This window comes from Eurypyga helias, unplaced genomic scaffold (genome assembly GCF_000690775.1).
Source record: "Eurypyga helias isolate BGI_N326 unplaced genomic scaffold, ASM69077v1 scaffold31, whole genome shotgun sequence".
Lineage (NCBI taxonomy): Eukaryota > Metazoa > Chordata > Aves > Eurypygiformes > Eurypygidae > Eurypyga > Eurypyga helias.
The window spans coordinates 154605-178649 of record NW_010229944.1 but is presented as its reverse complement, the minus strand read 5'-3'; the positions used below and the strand labels follow the sequence as shown (position 1 = coordinate 178649).

The following is a 24045-nucleotide window of genomic DNA, read 5'->3' as shown; positions in this document are numbered from 1 at the left end:
AATCTCCTTCGGGATCTGAGCTGTGTAGTTTCGCACCACGAGTGACAAGGACTCGACTTGAATAACTGCTGTGCGCAGGTTGTAATTATGTCAGCTGGAGTGTTGAACAAGGGGACTGATTAATGTGAGCCCCAGCCCAGGCACAGTCCCTATCAAAACCTTCGTGCAGGCCAGCAGTGGGGATGGGTTAAAGCAGAAAGACAAAACATGCTGTATCGTCCATGATAGATGAATTGCTCCAACAGTCTTCAGGCAGATGTTCCAGGACAGTATAATATACAATTACTCTGCCTTATCACCTTCCCAGGGACAATAAAGCTTCCTCCTTCTATAGCTCATGTGAGTGAAGGCAAAATTAGTTTTACTTTTACAACACTGACTCACTTATCATGTTGCCTTGATTGTGCTTTTACAGCTAAAGAAAACATATATTCCCCTCCTAAACAAAAAAAAACCCCAAAAAACACTCCCAAAACACCACCCACCAAAAAATAAAAAACCCTGCACTCCTCACATTTATATAAAACCAACCAATTCCTTTGAATCTATTTTGCATCACAGTAATACAGTCCTTAAAGGACTAATTCAGTCCGTTATCCTAGGGAACACAAATAACTTTCAAACAACTGGATCTATTCATAGGCTTATTGTCACGTGTAGGTATACAAAGGTACATTACTGAATCAAGTTAGAATGTGTGGATCATAAAACATACATAGATTTTGTACAAAAGATGCCTATGTGAATAACATGCCCTCAGTGACTGTTTTAACTAAGCGCTCATTCTAAAAATACCACAGTGCTCTTGTAAAACAGTTCTTTGAGAAGTCGTTAATCCACATACCTCTTAAAACGCAAGTTTACTGTGTAACTATTATCCAAGTATTTTCTAGAAAGTAAACATAAATTAAGCAAATACTAGAAATTTAGGAAGAAAACTATACATATCTCTATGTATTTGTTTCCTTTTTGTTACCTGATGTATACGATTTTGTTGTTGGGATGGAAGTAGCCCATATGTTCCAGGGCTATTTCCAAGACTTTACACAACAGCAGCTGAGAAACATGAAGTGAATAGCAAGAGAAGAATATAGCTGATAATATCCCGATAGCCTTTCTTTAAATACTGGATGGTTATAGATCAAGAAGCTGTGCTTTGAAGAAAGAACCTAAATAGTACCACTTGCATTCCAAGATGCATTGCTTTCAGTACTACACTTTCTTCCGCTATATAACAATGACACCATCTCAAAACGCACCCAGAAATGCATTTAGAGGGACACATATTTGAAGGTCAGGTTTAAAAACAAAACCAGACTAAAACAGCCAAGCCTCTGATCGTGTCAACACTTTAAGTCTGCACATGTATCTGAAACATTGTATTTATATGCGTTTGGTTCTCATGAAAGATATTGGATTACTAGTCCTAGAAATGAGAGATATTTTCTAAGGAGACTATGGGAATTAGGCACTGACACTGCACTTCAGCAGAATGCAGGCTCCCATCTGTTCAAGCTTCTTTGAGGTTTTTTAGCCATTAAACACTATCAGAGCCTTGGCACCAGTAAGGTTTCACCATAAGGGTACAGGCTTTCCTATACTCCTATAGTGAAATGCAATCCTATGTTTAGGATGCAAAAACTGGCTCCAAGAAAGCTGGTATGTCCCCACTGCACAGCGTACTGACTTTGGAGGACAGCATGACAGAACAATGTTACGCCAGTCACTGCATGGAGGAACAACAGAAAAATCAGTCTTGGCCTCAGAAAAATTATAATCTAAGCACTGGAAAGGACATGACAATCAGGAAATAGGCAAAAAGAGTAGTTAGTGATAGGTTTGGGGGACAGGGTATCTGTAAAACAGGGTAGAAATAAGCTTCTGTCTCATTTAGGTCCACTATTGGGCACAGCAGTGCTGGAAGGCAATTTATTCTGCTCTCCATAACCATTCAAATTCCTAATACAACCAATGGAGATAAGAAAGAACTAATGTAGGGCTCAAGATTTGCTTAAATTAGAGGTCTACTTTTTCTAAAGAAAGCGTAGGCAGCCAATATGAAACACCAGGAGCTCCCATCTCTTCAGGAAAAGCAAACACTGGTGTCCCTAACTTTCTAGAAATTAAGGCACTATTCTAGGAAGCAGAAGTCCTGAGATTTGAGCTGCCCTTATCTTGAGGAGTGCTGAATCCTATTGTCCTGTGTCCCAGGATAGTGTATTAGCTGGCACAAAATATCCTGCACGTACCCTTTACTCTTGAAACTCTGCCAATGGACACTGAGGAACCACCAGGAGCCAAAAGCAGATCTAATTCGTTTTCAGAACTGTTCTTCTGTTTTCAGTTACATTCCCTATATAACTTCCCAAAAAATCCAAACAACAGGCTCCCAAGCACGTGTTCTGTGCCCTCCCAGCTGAGAATCCTGAACAATAACTAGAATCAGGCTGCAGACAGCACTGTTATTAAGCGAATCCTGGCTTCTCTAATTTTCAGGACTCTCACACATACCCAAGAATACAGGGATAGGAGCCTGTTCACCTGAAAGGTGTACCAAAAGTCTTGAGGCAGAGATATCCCGTTTCCCAAGAGAGAGGCTCCTGAGAATGCCTCAGTGCTCTCCCTTAGTTGTTCAAGAATTCGCAAACTCAGTAGAGGGAAGTAAAAAATAGAAATTGCTGAAGGAGTAGCTGCTTTTGGATTTAGATGTTTTTTTCCGACATGATTTAGGGGATCCTTTTGCAAAGCTGAGTCAAAACTAGAAGTACCGAGGAACTTGATCCCACAATCTACTTGCCTGTTTTAACTTTTTTTACTGTTGAGTCTTGCGCAAAGTGTTGTCAACACCCTGGCTTTCCATTTCTCTCTTAGGAAGCAAGTACTTCATGACAGGCTGAGAACTGTAGCTCCGTTGATGACAAGAGGGTGATGTGATTAACATCAGCGGGGCCCAGACTTTATCCCTGTCTTCCTTTTTATTTTATACCATCAGCCCCATGACAGCAGATACTGTCCAGCCATTGAGAGCTGACTCCCAGTGGAGCAGAGATGCTTAGATGGAGAGGGACTTAGTTATCCTCCGTTCTGTTACTGTAGTCCTGCCATGCTACTAGGGAACTGAAACTAAACATGGACACTTCAGAGCAGGAAAAGAAGATAAGGCTTCTCCTGATACTACATAGTACTGTTCTGAGGGAAAAGAGATCCACAGAACGAAGCCAGGAACGGGTGTGGGTGGACAAGAACTCAGCTAGAACAAATGCTGTATTTGCCTTTCAGAATACACTTTCTGCAACCTAGAGCACTGACAGAGCTGACATCACCCGATACTGTATACTCATCTCTTGCACCACCACCAGACAGCACACAGCGGTTCCCAAAAGCTGCACTCACCAGCCTTGATGTGGCTGATGCCTGACTTGATGTTGCTGCATTTATTTAAACAGAATGGACAGTAGCTTCCTGCTTTGTCCTCAGAAGGCCCAGGTTTAGGCTTTTCCTCTCTGGTCTGAATAAATCTGGTACAAATTCCTTTATCTTTGAAACCTTTCTTCTACTTTAAAGTATTTTTATTGCTCTTCAAAACTACTACATTTTAGCATATAAAAATCAATCAGCTAAATACCGTATAAGATGACTGTGCCGTAATTTATTAGTGCTGATCAAAATCTTAAAGGCTGAGTAATTAACATTCAAATTAAAATGTGATGAAAGTCACAGTCACCTAAATGAAGAGGCTGAATTCCAAATACGTACAAAGCCACTGGACCCCCATGTGAGATGAGAATCTCTGGATGCTCAGTATCACTAAAAAAGGTTACAAGAACTTAGAATGTGTTCAAACTTTTCTTCTTTTCCTCATGTAAATACATCTATCTAGACCTAAGCATTATGTCACAGTTTGTCATTAAATGACCTGAAGAAAACAGAAGACATTCCAAGGAAAGTACTTGTGGAATAATCTCTCTGTATAACAGGAAGCTTCTTATTCAGTAAGAAATGTCAGTGTTGTCATTCTCAGGGGTACTAATCTCTTCCAAAGAATCTCTTTTCTAAAGAAAAATGTAGGTATCTGGGTGTGTTCTCTTTATTCTTAAGAATACCTTTCAAGTTTAAACATTTAAAATGACCTGTCCTGACAACTTGCAACAAACAGTTAATTTGGGACCCAAAAACATCGATACATGAGCACTGTACCAACTGAAGCATGGTTTCCCATGGATTCTTGTCCTGTTCACTACAACTCCCAGTGCCGTAACAGCAGCTCCCCAACATGTCCTTCAAGATACTACCATCAGGCAAGAAAAACCAGCGGTGCTGGGTGGCAAGGCTGGAACAGTACACTGGCTGGTTGTACGAGAGAAGAATGCAGAGAGCTAAATTTTGCCTGCATGTTTCCACTGATGGTTTTGGGCTGGTCTTTTTTCCTAGTCATCCACTTTCAGGAAGCATGTAGGAACTTAAATTATCCCAGCAGCTACTACAGTGTGTCAGTTTTGACTGAAACTGGCCAACAGCTTAGAAAGTTATTAAAGAAATGACAGCAGACGGATGGAAGGTCTGGTGCAAGTCTCAGAATAAGTTAGGGACATCTGGCTAAAAATCAATCCTCGTCAACTGATTTATAAAAACTGCCTTTTTTATCTAAAACACATCTCTTTCCGAAAACAAATTACTAATGGCTTTTTATATGTTAAAATACCCTTAGCAGATACCTCCAAAATTTGCTAATGGAAATGGTTCTCTGTATTTTACCAAGAGCTTGTTAACAAAAAGGTGTGTGAAGTACCATATTTTTCTATGAAAAATGATCAAAATTCATTTTGATAATCTCAATACCTTCTATATCTTCACAATTATTTTAAGTATGGTTTGTCCTGTAGACGGTGCATGCAAAACTTCAACAAAATGTTTTCAGGAAGCTCAGCACAGAAAGGTGTTCCACACGGGATTTCTAGCAGAAAAAAACTACGTCGTCAACTACTGAGTTGTTAGAAAGAATCCATAATTACCTTGAACAGGGATTAAAGGAGAGTGCACTGAAGTTGCAAACGTAAACCTATAAATATGATATTTTAGGGAGTACCAGTAATACCACAATGAACTAGTAGGATGATTTTTAGGTGTTTTATAATGCTACTAGACCTGCTCAATATATTTATAGGATTATAACACAGAGTTTTACAGTATTATGTACTTCAGAGCTTCTAGTCGTGTGTTTTTTAAATGATAACATCACTAAAAATGTGAAAAGATAGCAATGCAGAAGAACATAAGATGAAGTGTTACCTTAAAGCAGTATTTAAATAATACACATGTATGTGAATGGAGCTGTATTCTAGGAATCACGGTGAGTTGAGCTGTCTGCTTAAGCAGAAGGAAAATCAGACTAGAACTGGACTGAAATTCAGGGCTGAACCTACAGCTGTTACCAACCCTAGGAGGACGAGTGAGATCGGGCAGTCTTTGAGAGTCAAAAGTCACTTTGTGACCTCGTCTTTACTTCAGGAAGAAGAATCAACTTGCTCTCAGGCTATGAATAGCAATAGCTGTTTACTATCTCTTCCAGTTCATTTACAGAAGGAGGTGGGGAAGTCTCCACTCCAACCCCCTGGCCTGCGTGGGTAGGAGAAGGGAGATCAGCACTGCACCAGCTTGTTGTTCCTGGCACGCTAAGTCTCAGCGTACGTAACCTGTGAGGGGAAGTTGCTGAATGCCATCCAGACCTCACCTGTTCCCCAGGGATGCAAAATAAAATGCAATTGCTTTGCCCTAAGTCATCCAAGACTGCAGGACAAGCTTTTTCATAAATATTTTGGATTCTGGGTTTTCACTTAATTATTTTTCCATTGCTGAAAGAACACATTTAAAAGAATTTAAAGCTCAAAATTCAGGTACTTACAATATGCAACAGGTTCAAGACAAAAACTAAACAAACAAACCTAACTGATCAGATTCTCTGAATGCCAATACCACTGCTTTCAAGTTTTTTAACAGACAGAAAGAAAACTAGAAACTAAAATGCTAACTGATCACCACCTGGCAAGTGCAAATATCACTGAGATTTGTTTTTTTCAGTGGTTTTCCTAAAAAAGAATGATGATAACACCACAGCAGCACTCATCAGCTGCAATAGCAAAACAGAGAGCTTTAAACACCAGCCTTTATAAAGTCTCTACGAAGTCTCAGCAATACCTACTCCTCCTACTCAGACCTAAACAGGCCTAGCAAAACCACAGACACCATCCAAATCAGGGACAAAATAGTTGTAATGCGCACCTTGATGGTTACTTGGACAACAAGCTTCTCTCCAGACTGTGTCTTTGCAAGTAAAGCCTCAAGTGAAACATATCTCTGAGCCACGACTGACGAGAACAAAGTATCATACAACACAGTGGGAAAGCGAGCTGTTGTATACGGAATAGCCTGTTCTCCCTGTGTCATATTTTCCTCTGGGGAATGCACTGTCTCCTCCTACAAGCTCAGGAAAGAAAACGCAACTGATGATATGGAGACCTGCAAGGAGACTTGGAGGCAGGTTCTCCAATCTTGCTGTCAAGGCTTTTCCTGACCAAACCTAGGCAGCAGCTTTGAACCCATGCATTGTGAAGCAATGTCCCAGGGATCCCAAACATCTAAATCTCTAATGCCTCTGTCTTCAAAGCAGACTGTCTAGAGAGAACAAGATCTCAGAGACGGCCTTTTTGTCCAATGCACTGGGGAGAAAGTAGCTGGGAGCACCAGCCTCCCAAACCTGAGGGGCCAGCTCAGCCCCACTATATTGTATTGTGGCCCCTGGAAAACACCCACCAGCCGCACTGCGAAGGTGCAGGTCTGCCCCATCGAGCCCATGGCTTCCACCTTAATGACAGGAAGCTTCACCATGGAGGCAGGGTCCTGAGATATCTGTGTTCCCTAAGTGCCTCAACATACCACTCCAGAGCAATCCGGGCAGAAGCTGTCACAGGGACAAGGGCAACTCTGCTGGAATCTGCAAGCGGCTTCATTTAGCTTCAATAAATCATGTGTTTCTAACAAAGACATATTTATTTGGTAAATTGCTCACCAGTTGTAATGCATCACAAGTATCTAAGTAGCAAATTTTTCTCAGACAGAAAAGCTCAGATTTTTCCTCCTTTCCCTATTTCCTTTACTTTCTATTCAACAACTCTTCCTTTCATTTTCACCAGCCTTTAGAGGGGTAAGAACTTTCCCCTTCTCCTCCTTGCATGAGGCTACACCTCTTTCTGGAACTGCTTCTGAATGGAATTTGTCTTCTGTCATTCCCTGACACTATAACCTGTTTTGTATGTCACGTATGAAGGAGGAATAGGGAAGGTTGTCACAAAGACAGCATTACCACAGCCATATTGCCTGAAGAATAAACTACACATCACACAACAGGCTAGTGTCTTCTAATTTCATCTCCAAGGCCAGTAACACTACCAAAATATTTCCAAAGCCTGATAACCACCAGCCACGTAGTTAGCAACAATAATAATTCCTTGTAGATTGACCACCCCAAAGACAGCTTTAGCCCTTTTATAATGACTGCACTGGGGACTAAGGAATGGTAAAAGAAACAAACATATTTAGTTTTTATTCTGCGTTAACAGGCAAGAGCAAAGAAAACATGTATAGTCACTTTTACCTTTTTTAAACTACTTTTTACCACAAGGGTCATATTAATTAAGCTGTGATGCCAATGATTAGATCAAATTATTCCAACAAGTGGAAGTTTATTTGTAGACAGACCTTCACTATACATTTTTATCAGAAGCACTTTAGCACAGGAAATTACAAGTCCTTTTTGTTACTAAAAACTATATTAAGACCATAGTCTTCCCGTTCTTCTTGAGGTTAGTACTAAAATGTTGTTTACTACCAAAATACAACATATTTAGGATTATTTTAGTGATTTTAGGATTATTTTGAAATAGATGCCAGTGTTCCAGATTTATAAACATTAACTATATATTAAATATAAATATAGAGATATTTATTGTAACATATTTATCACTTTAAGAAAGAGGAATAGATAAGACGGTGATGATGGCACGTGATGGGGAAAAAGAGGTGTGAGGACAGGGAGAAGACAAAATGTGATAATAGAACACATTAGTTAGGTTAATCTGTCCACTGCATGAAGTCATCTTACTCATATTTCCTAAACACCAAATACATCAGGTTTTGGGTTAAGTGTGCTGGACTTTGGTTCAAAAAAGAGCGAGCAAAAGTACAGCAGGGGAGAGGCTGCGAAAGAAGAAAAGTTTAGGGACAAAGCCCATATTGAACAGCAAGGAGGAGACAGTAACTACTGAAAGAAATTAGGAACCTGAGAATGCTTTTGCAGAAGTTACAGTGTGAACGAATTGGGAGAGCCCTGAGCTAGGGGCCCGACAGGCTGCAAACAGGGAGAAGCTGCCAGAATTTAAAACTACGTATGAAATTTTACATTGATACCTAAATAGCTGCATGTCTCAGGAACATTATACGCATTGGTGACCCCCGAGTAATTTAGCATGGCATGTAGGCTTAAGCACGTCACCTAAAAACTCTTCTTCAAAGGACTCAATCCAAATTGAGGCTAGAAAGTATTATCAATGCTTGCAATTGTATCACTGGTTTAAAGATACTGGGGCAGATCCTTAAAGTCCCATGCCTGCCGGTTCAGTGTGCACATAAGAATCACAGATTCATTGACTTAAAAAGGCAGTTCTTAATGCCCTTACTTACAGTGGCCACCAGGGGAAAAAAAAAAATACAGGAATAAATAAATAGAAAAGAAAAAAAAACTTAAAACCAACAAAAGAAGTTGGAATTACCGATGCTCATGGAATTACTGATAGATTTCCATACTGTAAGGAGTATTATTAATTAAAATAAATTAAAAAATGTATGACCCTTCTACCATATATAGTGCCTTTACAATGCTATTAATTAAAGCTATGGAAAGCAGAGGACTTCACAAAGCAACTAGACTGTTGTATGCTGTGCCTCTTAACAGGGCAATCTCACTGTGGACCACAGTCATCAAGCTTACAAACACCAACATATTTATGGGTGCATGTACACGCACAGCTTTTTTTAAGAAACAATCCCATTTTCTAATACGCATACGTTCTCTTAAGCGGCCCACACAGTGACATTGGCATCTGGCAGGAAGGACAGGGAGACATGTGAGAAAGGGAGAGTTTAAGTTCCTTTGTACGCTGCCACCAACATGATTCGTCAAAACTCTTGAGACAGGTTTGCTCAATCAGTGCAGATAGCATACACAGCTCCCACCGAGGACCGTATCATCATTCGTGTGCTCTCCGGTTCCACAGGTTACTGCATGTTAGGGACCACATCTGACATTCAAGTCTCTTGGTTAACGTGATAGTTGCTATGTATTTTGTGATCTGCCATAATGTAGTTTTATTCTGAGTTTACCACATGAACTATCTTCTGTAATTTTGGTGAACATAAAAAGTTTTATTAAGCAACTGAAGCATCATAAAGGGAATAGTACTAACCATTGTTTTGTATGCCCTATACACCCTAGAATAACTAGTGGTTTTGTGGCTCTACCTAAATTTCATTTATTTACTTATTTATTTTAATAGATTTAAATGCTACTGCCTATTTTATTCCAAATTAACAGAAATATTTCCCAATACTTTATCTGAATGTTTATTGAAAACTAAGGGCTGGATAATATTCTGAGGAGTCTGCAACTGGGAACTATGCCCAAAGACTGACAGAATTCCTCTCTGAACTTCTACCTTCATTTGTTTGTAAGTCTGCTAGCACAAGGCACTGGATATCCTCAGCTCCTGCTGCTGATCACAACAGCAGCTTAAGTGCTTCCTGAAGGCCCAGTTTGCTCTAACACATGCATGCATTATTTTCCTTAGCAATTTCTTATTAGTACAAAGTATACTGCACTTTTTTTGCCTAATTCTGCCTTTGTGTTACATATAAAGAAGTGTTATTCCATAGCACAGTGGTGGTTGCCACTTGGAGTCCTCATCAGCCTAATGTTCCATACAGCTGTATAACCTAGTTATTTCCTATACATGCATATTAAATTTCACTGGTTACAAAGCGCATATTAATGTTAACATTTTAATGATAAATACACTGTTTCATCATTTTATGTAGAAGGTGCCTTGACAGCCTTTCAGTTTTGCTGTGAATAAGTACATATTGTTACCTCAGCATTTAAAGTAGTCCCTAGTTATCCTTGATGTAACTAGGGAATAGTGCACAGCTGATGCATCCATATCAAGACAACTAGAAGTCATTAAATTCACCAAAATAAACAGAGAGAAAACACTTACTTTGCACATTCTCACGACTTAGGTGCAAATCCTGGACTGTATTATAAATTGGTCTTTACAATCACCTGTGAACAGATCCTGTAAGTCTGACGGAAATAGGAAGTCCCCAGGGATGCTGTCCAAAAAAAGAAAAGTAGCCCCTGTGGAGTCACTCCCCTTTAGTCATGCTGCTGCTGCTGCTGCAAAAATGCAATGAATCCTTCCGCAGTTGGAATTTCAGATGCCATAACCCCTTACAGAATGTTGTCTAATTATTTTATTATGCATAATAAATGTAAAATATTTATTTTAGTTTACATAATTATATTAAAAATGTATGCTATTTATTCTCAGTCTTGTAAGACATCCTTCGCAAGTCATATACTTTACAGAAAGGTGTATTTATGGAATTAATGGTGTTTTGCTGGCCTGGCTGCTTGTTTAACACAGCTGAGGAACATCATCAGAGCTCTGGATGTTGCCCTCCATTCCCTCTTTCCCCTCACCGACATGGGTACCCTATGCAAAATTACCTGTACAGCAGCATCCCAAAGAAATGAGAGTCCTTCTGTTTCATTTCAGCACAGGGATGGCACAAAGTACATTCACATTATAGCCATCCCTTGCCCTCACATGGGCAAAGCTGTAGCAATACTGTTCCTGAATCACAAAAACTATGCCAGAGCTCCTCCTGAGCCCTCAACTCCAACAAATTCAGCTATTTGAGAAAAGCAGGGCTCTGCCTTTTGTCCGCCTCCAGCACAGAACAATATAATGCAAATGCATTTCGTACTGAAACATCCCTCTCGCACACACCATGAACATAAATTATTACTCGCCTGAGAAGCTGTGATGGTTACATGGAAAGTCAGTACCAATGGGAGTTGGATTTAAAGCCTTACATAGGACTAAAATGAGAGTCCTAATTCTTTACTTTAGACACATGAACAAAATTAGCTCAGTTTTTGAAAATGCTCTCTATCTGCATCTTTCACTGACATCATCGGGCTTACGGGAGTTTAGCACTTCTAAAATCAGGTTAAATTCAAGTGCCTAAATACGCTGCAGGTTTAAAAAGTCTGGCCACAGACTACACAACCGACAGACTTCACAATCAGTTGAAGTCCACAGGCCTTGGTCAGTTTCAGGAGGATTTATGTACTGTGCCCATTAACCAAATGCAAGCAGTATTGTTGTCAGCGCAACTCTAGGATCGTGCAATCCGAAAAGTTCAGCCACGTAACGCATCTTTTTTAAATGACTAAGAATTATAAAATAAGCACTGCATATGTAATGGTGGCGTAGGGCCCTATGAGACCAATTCTGTATTATAAAATTAAGGTGAACATTAATTAGGAGTGAATGAATATTTTCGTATGACAAAGCACACCAACCTCAGAATAGACACACATGCTGTGTGACTTGAAAAAGTAAATGCAAAGGAAAATTGTGCATGTCTTTATCTAAATAGGGCAAACCTCAATATAAACATTAAAAAAACCCAAGTAATAAACATAAATGTGAAACATACAACCAAAACCTATAAAGAGCACATTTTTATATTTATGAATACGTATTTTTTCCTTCAAAAGGAATTAGATTTTAAAAACTAGACTGAAATTATAATTTCAGATTATAATTGTTACTAGAAGTCGCATACTGCTATACTGAAAAGCAGATGTTAATTCCTGTATTATCAATATATGAAAAATTTCAACAAAAATAAATATCAAGGAGTAACAGTACAAAAGTAGAGACGGAAGGTAACATTTTTGCAAGAATATTTAAGTACAACCATAAACAGAGATTATTAAAAGCAACTTGGTATAATAAAATGAGCAAAATCCCCCGTTTTCTTTGTGGGAACGTGCATCCTATTGAGAAGATATAATTTGTGAGGTAAAAATGCTAGGTTAGTTCATTATTCACTTCAGAAAACTACATGCATTCATGTCTTTTCCTAGTTAAGAAAAGAATTTCCCATGCTGTGGGTTATATGGGGAATAAATTCCCTTTTCTGTTCCATGCAGCCAAAACTAATCTTTTCCCCACAGAATCTTACAACCTATTTCAGTTTTTGCTGCTAAGCAAAACAAAGAAGGAGTTCTAGGTCCCTGCCCAGGCCCAGGTAATCCAGATTTTTCAGAACAGTTCCTAAATTAGGTTAGTTTCTTTTAGCAGCCTTCTTTTCTGTACTTCTGGCCAGGGTTAGTTAGCCTTTCACTCACCAGACTGGCAAGAGTTTTTGCAGGATGATTGTTCACAATTTCCTCCTGAGGAACTGAAACGCTCGAAATCAGGAGTCTCTAAGAACCCTCTGAGCACTGGGGAGCTAACAGGAATAATTAAAGTAACTTGTATTTAGACACTTCTAATTCAAGTGTCTCAAAGTACTTTACTGAATAGGGAGATCACTTCACCTATCAGTGAAAGGAGACTTTATGGTAGCACTAACAATATTCCGTATCTGTACACAAACCGAGGAATATTCATTCACCTGGCTGAAACGACAAGGGTCATTACTGAGTCAGTGGTTGCCAAGCAACGCTAAACAGCAACATCTGAAAGAGTCTGGATGAACTTGGAGTGCAAGGGCTGAGCCGAGAGTACCACAGTGAGAACAGGATCACTAGAGAGGGGGTGAATTTTACCATTAGGCCAAAAGATTTTTAAATCCTGATTGTGTATTTTCTCTAGGTGACACTTGCAAGAGTACACACCATCTGCTGAACTGGTATAAAAGATATTTTTCAGAGCTGCTAATACCTCTCCACGAAAGAGATATACTGGGTGAGTTGACAAGGAGGCAACATGCGATTCCCTTAAAATTACAATTTAAAAAAAAAAGAGAGAGAAAAAACGAGAGGTGGATAGAGAGCAAAAAATATACTTGCCAACAAGGCTGGCTAATATCCCAGGATTGTGGAAGCTGGCAGGCACAAGCAGGACTCCTGGGCTAACATACACAGCAGCCCCTCTGCTGGGCTCCTCTGCAGCAGCTACACAGAGAGCCTCGCGGCCTCTATGAACTTACAGCAGCAGCACAGCTCTGATCCTGCATCCCTGCCAGATGTTTTTCAGCTGAGCTCAGAACAAATTTCCTGCAGAATCAAAGCTTCATCAGCTGGTATCTGTAGAGATCAGCCTCCAAAGATTAGGTCAAAATTGGCCTGCAAGGGATGGAAACTAACATCCTATTACCATAAAACATTTAATTTTCTATAACGTAGAGGCAGGGGATGCTCAGAGATTTCTTTTTAATCCCAATAAAATAAGTTATACTTACTTCTTCTATAATAACCTCCAATATAATAAAATGCTAGTAAAAAGCTTGTAATTTCTTGGAATTTCTATTGCATACAGAAAACTGTCCTTCCAATGAAAAATGATCTCGTCTTCTACCAAACAGAGCATTGAAGTTATGCATTTTGTCATACCGAGGGAGGGAACTGCATCTACTCATCGCGTGTGTGTAACAAACCCTGAACCGCAAACTGATTCACACCTACAACACTCCCAGTCTCTAGGGTCTTCAAACCAAGAGCTCAAACCCACCGTAACCCACCTCTCATTACCAAGTTCTGCAGTAGAGACTATTCCTTCATACTGGGATGGTTCACTAAAGTGGATGACCCCAAGATTAAGCCTCTTCAAACAGGCAGCAAAGACAGCACTCCTTTTACCTTCGCTGCAGCACATCATGTCACACCATCACCTACATGCTCTCACTTCACTCAACACAGACCTTTTAACGCAACCACCCTGACAAACACAGGCCCACCTCTCTTTCTCAGGTGACTGACAGAAACACTTTTATTAAAAAAATAAGAGAAGCAGGGGGACCCTTAAGGCAGCAGCACAGAAATGGAAGCCCCTCCCGAAGTTAAAAAATTCAGTTCTCTGCAGTCCTAGCACTAATTTCATGGGTGCGCCACACCGAAGAGTCCCCGGAACACTTGCTCCGCCTGCACAAACCAACACAACAACAGCTTTTGTATAGATACTGCGTGATTACTGCAGAAGCCTTCTGTACAGCAGCTTGCTGTAAAGTAGCTCATAAATAGCGTGAAACCAGGTATTACCAGAGCGGCTAGGCTTTGTCATATAATCTCGTTTTAGGAAACTACATTAAAACTTATACTGAAAGAACATTACAGCTGTATGCTCAGCATTAAAAGAAAATAAAAAATGCTATGGTGGTATAATCAAATGTTTAAATTTCTCCTTTTGCGTGCATGCAGCACAGCACAGGCACCTAACTGCGTAATCACGTGCCATTTATCAAATACAATAACCATTTTTCAAAAATCTTTTTGAATGTAAACTCCCGCTGATTGCTGACGAATAACTTGTATGGATTCCTTTACAGCATAGACTAGCCACCCCACAGCAAGGTATTAAAAGTATTCAAGACTGAGGAAGCAGCATGCTTAAGAAAAGCATCATTTAAGAAGCAATAGGAGATCATTTATTAAGTAGCCTAGAATAAATAAAAGACACATGGGACGAGCACCACATGTAACTTCAACTGTCCACTGATGTGATTTTTGAGAATGTAATATGCTGTCCCAACAGGGTGGGTTTTAGTGGCGTAACACAGGAGACTTCGCCATGCCACCAACCCTATGGCCAAATCTCATGCAAACACCCTGGCTGGCAAGGAGAAGGAAAACTGGAGCAGAAAAACGAGACTCCGCAGCTCTGTAACGAGCTCCAGTTGTTTCTCCTTCTAATAAGTGTCTGGTGAGTATTTAGGCTGCTAAGCCTTTTTGGGGACTTTTCCTTTCTTGGTGAAATGGTTGCAACTCAAGCGAGAAAAATTTCAAAACTGCATCTGATTTGAAAAGGCGATGCAGATAAGCAGCCTCACCATGGAGAATTCCAGCAGACACTAGAGCAGCTGTGAAACAAACACTCAGCGTTAGCACTGCAGTGTTACCACTAAAAGGTTTCCCATCATTCGTTTTTCTTTATAAAGTAATACCTAAATACTGAAGAGTAAGTTTTTAAATTTAGCTCCTAATTTACTATGCAATTACTGCCGCCCTGATGGTGTTTTAATGGCAATATATTTTTATTGGTGACTTCAAATGAACCTCATCTGATCACCTTAACCCTTCTATCATCATGCTTTAGTTAATGACTCATTACCTGTAGTCACACCAGGGACATCTGTAAGGCTTTTCTCCAGTATGGACACGCTTATGTCGTGTCAGATGCGATTGTGTTGTGGAAGCGAAGTTACACTCATCACATTTGAATGGTTTTTCTCCTAGAAAGTGACAAGAGAAGATAGGCATTATCAGTTTTCATCAACAGAAAAGCAATACAAGTTTCAACTTCTGACAAATTCATTGCTATAGATTTTAGTCCATGTATATGTAACCGCTGAAAACACAAAATTTCCAAATACAATGTATTAACTGCAAAATACTATTCTCACTATGGCATGGGCACATGTGTAGTCAGCTGACCTCCTGTGCGATGTTCCACAGCACCAAAAAGGAGAAAGTTTTGTACCCATGTTACTGGGCCTTACTGCATGAAAATACCATCACCAGGCGACAGGCATTCCTCTCGCCCTACGCTTCCCATTGATGCTGGGCCCATGAACCACCCTGAGAGCCACACTGCTGGAGACAAGGTGAGAAATCAGTCTAAAGCCTGTAGTCAGTGCCTGCTCAGAAACTAACATCTCCGTGAGGAAAATGTCTTTGTTTTTGTCTCTGGTCCTGCATTTTTCATCTTATCCATCAAACAGTACACATAAACCAGGATAGAGAATACAAGCCAGAACTCAGTGTTCCACTCCCTCTCTCCTGCCTGCTGACCTTCTGCCCTCAGGAATCTTTTCTGATATGTGGGCCAGTTTCAGGACTTAAAAGTTTAATTAAAAAACACCCAACCAACCAACCCAACCCACCCAACCCAACCCAACCAAACCCAACCCAAACAAACCACAACCACCAAACACAGACAATAATATTTTCAGAAGACTGAAATTCAATCTCTGCCAAATACGCGACGGCACTAAAAATCTCCAAAGGACTACTAATTGAAGTTAAAAATCTCTAGCTTCTAAGTTGTTATGTGAAAAGAGTACTTTTCCTTTTGGCAGAGGGGTCCACCCCTTAGAAGACACTAAGACAAAGTCTCATGACAAGTACACATACTGTGACACCTAGCTAAGACACCTGCATCCCATTTTTCTAACTGGTTGCTCCAGAGATGGTCTGTGTGGCTCACAGGCACATGTAATTACCATTTAGGGAGGAAACAGGTTTCTTTTTGTATGCAGAAGACAAAAGGCAGCTCCTGCCTTAAGTGATCCTGTCTGCATTGTGCAAGCCTTCAGAAGTATTTTCCCTAAAGACTACATAAGGAATCAACACCTCTAACTTAGGAAATGTGAATAAAACTGCTCGGGGTGGAGACCTACCTTTAGACTGTTCAGAGGTCTAGAATAGGCAGTTTCAGAATGGAACCTAAGCCTCTTAGCAGGTACAGTTTGCAGCTTTTCAGAGTGGCGGGACACACACCACCACCAGAAGACACATCACTAGCCAAAGGCCACTCCCAAGTGGCCATACCTCCAAGCCAGATTTTTTCAAGCATTCTTAAAGCATGAGACACTCAAGACTTCCTGGAGACTCTGCCAGAATTCTGAGAAATCTGCATTTTTCATTCTTGGAGACTGCTGGGGTTTTTTTTCCACCCAAGGAAAGAGAAACACAAGGTCCTCAGGCCTGAAAAGCCCCTAACGCTGTACGAAAGGACAACGAAGCAAGTTCTGAAAGCTCCATAAAGAGTTGGAATAATTGCTTTTAGCAGCTGCTGGAGAGAACAGCAGCCACTATTTTTCATTTATTGTTTCATGGGACAAGGAAAGGTGAAGGGGCAGGACTCAATGCGGAAGCCTCTATGCTGGACAAATTGAGACTGCTAGGAAGTACGTCCTTCCTGCCCCAAAAGGGGTTTTCTTGTCAGACACTGACTCTCTGCTCTGGAGAAGCTGATTCTCCCAGCAGCCTGCATGGTACTGGCTGCTGCTTCAATTAAACTCTCTGGGAGACCATAGACTCCCTAGCAACGTAACCTGCTCTTGAACTGAAGATTTCCTGCGCCTGATTTATTTTATCTTCCAGTATTAAAGAAGACAGCAACGTTTTCAAGCCTAAGTAGTAAAGCCACAGGTATTTTAGATAACATACATACTTATTTTAACTGCTTTCATTTAAAATGCATTAGAACCTTGCCAACTCGACCCCTTGTAAAAAAGCAGACCTGAACTGAGAAGAGATTTTTGGTTTGCCATTCAGGGGAGGATGGATCAGGTAAAGGTCTGCTGCTGTGCTGGGGCAGGGCCAGTGGGGCCGACAGACGAGCGAGGGCCTGTGGAAGCCAGGAGGGCTTGCAAATTCCATCGTGGCCAAGAGAAAAATGATAATCCTCACCCACCGCTCCAGGAAGTTTCTCCTTAGGAAATCCTTGTGGCTAACTGCTCCTGTCAAGTGGACTATGTGTAAATCTCGCCTGACAGAAAACACATCACAGCAACACACATAAAAGCCAAGTAAACTGGGAGGAAAAAGGACAGCCTAGCATGGCCTGTAATTCTTAGCCGCCGCACAGGGGAAAAAGTATTTATTTTTATGGAAAATTAACCATGCTGATAAGTATCGTTGAAAAAAAAAAAAATCTGAAAGGTGAGATATTTCTTTGGGTTGGGTGGTGCTGAAGAGTGTATTAGTTGTAGCAGCAGGACTTTTATGTATTTTACTTAATTTTCAACAGTCCTACTAATTTAAGAATATTTTGCCTTCCGTATCTTTGGGACAGAATGCCCTTTGTCAGCCTTTGCCTCCCAATTTTCCCTCCCCCCTTCCTGTCCCCGGACATTTCAGGCAACAATCTTAACTATATTTTTATATGGGCTGCCATTAAATATTTCAGGAGCTTTCTCCCTCATCTCAGTCAAGGATCTAATTCATACAAAATTAAAACAACACAAATCAAAAAGCTATACTGACAGTATTTTTTAAACAACACTATACAATAACTCTAAAATAGTGTATCCAAAAAATGTGTAAGGACAAAGCCTATGTATTTAAAGATTAATAATGGTAAAAATAACTCAAACCAACCCACACCTCCACCTCACCATTGTAGAAGACTTGTCTGTGCCTCACCCTGTCTAACTTTACCAATAGCAAGCCTTACAAAAAATGAAGGATAGGTGCCCTAAAATTCCCCAATGGTCACGAAGCTCTGTAGGGGAAAACCAGAAGGACACACATTCCAAGAACAAGGACACACTATCTTCAGGTCTTTTTTTTTTTTTTCCCTTCTTTTTAACACAAGCACTTTCAAAAAGCTGTGCTTCCTAACCACAAAATCACAGAAGAAGAAATGGGTCTGGCTTTTTGATTGTTCTGCAAGCAGCTTCTGAAGTGCATCAGTTAAGTCACTTGACATGGAAAATTTTGTCTCCAACAATCACAGTTTGGGAAAGCATCTGATAAAAGGGTCAGATCATGGGGAGAACCAGCCTGTGCAAAAGTAGTTATTAAGCTTAAGGCTTTATAGAATAAAGGTTTCTTTTTCTCTTGCCTCTCACCAAATTCTTCACTGACTCTTTTTAGAATCTGTCTTTGAGTTTTTGTTGGGGATTTGTGTTGGGGTTTTTTTGGGGGTGTGGGTGTGAGGGGGGTGGGTTTTTGGTTGGTTATGGGTTGGGTTTTTTGTTTTGTTTTGCTCCCAGCCCCTGCCTTTCCCTTCCCAAATACAAAGGACATGGACCTGTTGGAGCAAGTCCAGAGGAGACCACAAAGATGCTCAGAGGGCTGGAGCACCTCTGCTATGGGCACAGGCTGAGAGAGTTGGGCTTGTTCAGCCTGGAGAAGAGAAGGCTCCAGGGAAACCTTACTGCATCCTTCCAGTACCTGAACACCTGATGTTTAAGGTCCCTTCCAAACCAAACTATTCTGTGAATTTATGATTCTATGAATTACAGCTTTCCTTTTTCTTTCCTTCTTCATCTTTTCTTTGATTTTACCTCTTTCGAGTTCTCCGTCTTTGATGACGAGCTTTTTAGGACACAGAGCATACCTCACTGAAATCATAAATTTCTCTGTGCAGTTACATACTTAACATGTACTTTTAAATGAAAAACGAAATAACACAATAACAAAAACTATAAATCTTGGTGATTGATGTTGATTTGTGGATGATAAAGTGAAATTTTTATTTATAATCATGACTGTCCAGACAATTTCTACCTACAGTTATAGGCAGAAATACAACACACATAATGAATGTGCTACTGAGGATCCAGCTTCCACATAAATGAAAGGAAAAAATAAAAATGAAATGGTGCCTTCAACTGGTAAGTCTTGAGCGACTAACCAGAATCTTAGTAAGATGGAAGAAATCTTATCTCGGTTGTCTCAACAGGAGACTATTGCTTTTAGTCTAATTTTTCTTTCACATGACGTGTTGAGCAGCACAGAAAGAATCTTACAGGTTTCATTTGACCTAAGGAATGAGTAGACCCACAAAACGCAGCTGTCTGCTCACATGTTACAGGGTTTTATCTTCTTATTTCCAACTATTTGTTGTGTTTATTAAGGCTGTTCCCTGGAGAGGCACTTACAGGCTTGCTAACGAAGCCTGAAGTATATTAAAGTAAATTCTGTTTGCTTTTAGTCTGGTCAACGTTTTTGCATACAAGGCATATAAAAATAAGTACATCCTTGACCCCTAGTTTTCTTATGAGAAATCCTGTAAATGACATAGATTGCTCTTCCATAGCAAAAAAGATTGACATTCGTATACTCAGAAATGGGATTAAAAGTGTTCCACTAGACAACGTCTCCAAGTAGAAAGCTTTACGATACCCAGATTTTTGGTGTCATTTCTGGTCAAGGGTTTCCTATAATCAAGTTCCACCCTCTGCTGCAAATGTTGGCATAAATAGAAAAGGAAAACCAACACAGATTCTCTTCAAATTTCACCTCTCGCTGAAATGAGCAGCAAGTCTTCTTACTGTGCTACATTTTCTGTGGTATTCAACATTATAATTTTTTAAAGCTGTGGTGGGGAAGTTGAAGGAAAGAGGCTACATTATACATTAAACTCAATGCCGAGTAATGTAACTACACATTAAAGTCAAAGAGCAGTTCACATGAGAAATAGAAACACAGAGTGAGTCACTCGTCTGGATAAAAACACATATATTATTAAATTTTCTTTCTTTATGACACTGACCTATAAATGTCTTGAGAAGCGCTAGACTGAAATGAGTGAGCAGAAGCAATCACACAAACAGTGATCTGTACGACTTCAAAAATTCATGAAAATATTTGAACAAAGATCCAATGTTCCTAAGCAGTTCCATAGGTTCAGGGAGATGGTCAGAGAACTGCTGTGCACTGGGAGCGTACTTACCCTCTAACTCCCTGCTACTACAATGTACTCCTATGATCCCCAGGAAGATCCCACCACAACCACCACACAAGAAGCAAACGCAGGTTGCCACTGTGTAGAAGATGAGGATGCAGGCTTTGTAATTTGCAGGACTACAAACCAACATTAAGAAATGGAATTTCATGCAAGAGAATACAGGATGTGACTGATCTGGACCTGGAATGAGCCAACTACTACAGCACTAAATGGAAGTTTACTGGGAAACACGTAAAAGAAGGGAAAACTAGAGTGATACTATAAGGCAGACAAAGGAGAAGAGCAGAACAAGAACAGCATAAAAAAAAAAAGAAATTAAGAATTAACTGTTTGAATTGTTTCCATGTTTTTATTTCAAGACAGAAATAATTACCCTTCTTTGTTTTTTTCTCTCTTATGGAATTTTCTAGTTGATCATGAATAAGGCAAAATATTTAAATTACATGATGTTATGTAGGGTTTTTTGTGTGTGTGTGCATGTTTTTGGTGGCTGATTTAGAGACTATTTACTGTTATTTTAATTGTAAAATTCAAGTAATTGCTTAATTTTTTTGTGGAATTTAACTAATTCTAAATTCATCCAACACTAAAATTTGCCACGTTGTTTATCATCTTATCTTCAGGCAGATTTTCTATCCGGGACAAAATATGAATTAAAAAAAACTAGTTTCAGGATGACTCCAAATATGAGAATTTTTCTTCCCAGTCAAGAGGCACCAGAACCAAGGAATATACGTTCTTGCAGCACCACAGCTGTCCCTTATTTACCATATAGCACCAGGTGATATTGCAAGTGGTCTAAGTTTCTTAAGATGGTTTCTGCCCATAGACTCGGCAGCCACAAGTGCCTCCTGTAAAGCATCTGACAAAGAGGTGCAAGAATCCGTTACAGTGTGATAAAATTCTGGTCAAACCCTGGACTACTCTTGAAGCTGCCATTGCCTCAATTCACAAAACAGAAGAAGGGCCACTGATTTTTACATAGGCAGTGAAAGACTTAAAGAATTTCATAGTTTGATTCTTGTAGAACAGGACTAGAAGAAGATGCATTCAGATCATAAAATAATATTAGAAAATTTTACCAGGACAAAATCGGACGAAGACTTAGCTTATTCTGTGTTCAAAGTGTGCACTTCTCACAGGACCAGGTCAGTCATTAAGGACACAGCACAGCCAACACAGAATAAAAACGTCAACTGATGAAACACCTGGAATCTCTCGATAGGTCCATTTTTTTTTCTATGTCACAGATCTACTTTACAGTTGAGAAAGACTGTATCAAGGAAATCCTACTGGAGGTGCATCGTGTTTGCAAATAAATGAAGTACAAACATTTTTCAAGTCTTAAAACTAGTGGCTTTTATTTCAACATAACATTCCTGTGCTTCTTTTTGTTTAAAAACCAACATCTTCCAGGGATAACATCCCATTTACCAAACTAATCCCTACGCCTTGCTCCACCAGTGACCAGGAGCCAGATTCTGCCAGCCTTATTCACACCGAGTTGTACTGTCTGCTCCCTGTAGTATTTCCAAAGAAAATGCATCTTTCATGGGGTAAAGTATTTTTCCAGGTACATAAAAATAATCTCATCTGAAAAGAGAGGAATAGAGCAAGAAATACCAGAATCAAGAGCATCAGAAGTCTAAGTGGCTGGTGCTACAGCCAGTCCTTCTCTTGTGTCAACTATCTATCAGCAGCTGAACATTTCTCTGGGGTGTCAGGACACCTCAGGCCTTGAGGCTGGGACGAGAGGAGGCTTGTTAAAGCCGGTTAAGACTCCTCAACTACATGTGAGGATTTGCTCATTTGCCCTTGAATCAAGGGTCTCTGACAGGTGATAGAAGTAAATCTTGGATTGGAAGATGTTCTGTGTCAGCCCCCTAGACAGCTTGTATTACAGTAGGGAATTATTTAGGCCATTTAGACTATTTTGATACCTATCCCTTTCAAACCTGATTGTAATTTGCTTTGGCATTCTGCGCTCAGAAAATTGTGCCAACTGGGGACACAGAAAAAAACCATACAGGTACAGGGAACAGTGCAAGCAGCTAAGGACTGAGATAAAGTTGTGCACTGGATGAAAATGCAAGGGAACCCATGGAAGTGCAACAGTGCAGGCAAAGGTGGATTGTGTCATTCTCCTTGAAACAAATAGTAGCTACAGATAATTTTTCTGCTAAAGAATCATCTCTGATTGTTTGTGCCACAGAGGTAGATAAATGCCAAAAAGATAGATCCCTCTGCCTCTGAGATACTGTCCTGTATAGTATAAAGTTAATAGCAAAGTAATAACGAGCCTCCAGTCCTGACATAAAATATAAAGTTATGCCTGCTAGATGCAAGCTTCATGATCTATAACCTGTGAATCCCTGTGATCATAGCACAGAAGTCTCTACCATACTGGCAAAAGAAGGGCAAAATGCCATAGGAAACCTGGACAGTTTTCACCAGGAACATACCGTATTTTCAGCCTAATTTTGCACATAAACTGAGAAATAAAATATTTTTTATATTGGCTTGTGGCCTAATGATACAAAAAATATAACTCGATAACTGAGGATAAGGGCTTACATTTCCGGGAAACCAGATCTGCACTCACATAACACCTAAAGACAAGAAAAGACAAGAATATGCATTTCTTCCACTTTTCCATTCTGAAATGATTGTTTACCATTTGCGTGGCTTCAGTGACTGTGAGTACCAGACATATGCATGATCCCTGTGTGCCCTACGGCAGGCCAATAAAACAAAAAAGGCAGTCCCCATCCTAATGATAACAACGATTTACTTCTGCTAAAGGAGAAAAAAAAAATCATATTTTCATTCTTAGCCCAAATTTGGTAAACTTAAGCCAACATATGAAAATTCTTCAAAGCTCCAGAGAAATGGAAAACGCTAGTTACAACTGAAGCGTACAAGTTCCATTCCAGTAGCTGCATTGCTCCTGGTATCATTCCGAGGGCGTAACACTAAGAGAACATTATATTTACTAAATGCCTTTTCTTGGACACTTTAAAAATACAAACTTCTTACAGTGACTGGAAACTGTGGCAATACTCTCACACTAATGTATGTTCCTTGTTATCAGAAGAAAAATTCTGGAAGTATGATTACTAGGTAGGCTTGAAAGCAAATTTTGGCCCTACATACATATATTTTTTTTTTTTTTTTAAAGCTTATCCTTTTCAAGATCTTGCCTGACTGGCACTGAAAACCCCACCTTATTGAGAGCATCAGACTATCTTCTAAATATGGTTGCCTTAATAAACTGAAAATA

At 39.9% G+C, this 24045-nt stretch overlaps 1 protein-coding gene across 1 annotated transcript in view; it reads right to left on the bottom strand.

Moving 5' to 3' along the window:
• LOC104516263 (zinc finger protein 407-like) overlaps window positions 1-24045 on the bottom strand; it is a gene marked incomplete at both ends in the record, with an annotated part of 42416 nt that overhangs the window by 12505 nt on the left and 5866 nt on the right. The window contains one exon of the mRNA XM_010160543.1: window positions 15456-15576. Coding sequence (XP_010158845.1) covers window positions 15456-15576 — 121 coding nt within the window. The remainder of the gene's footprint in view (window positions 1-15455; window positions 15577-24045) is intronic.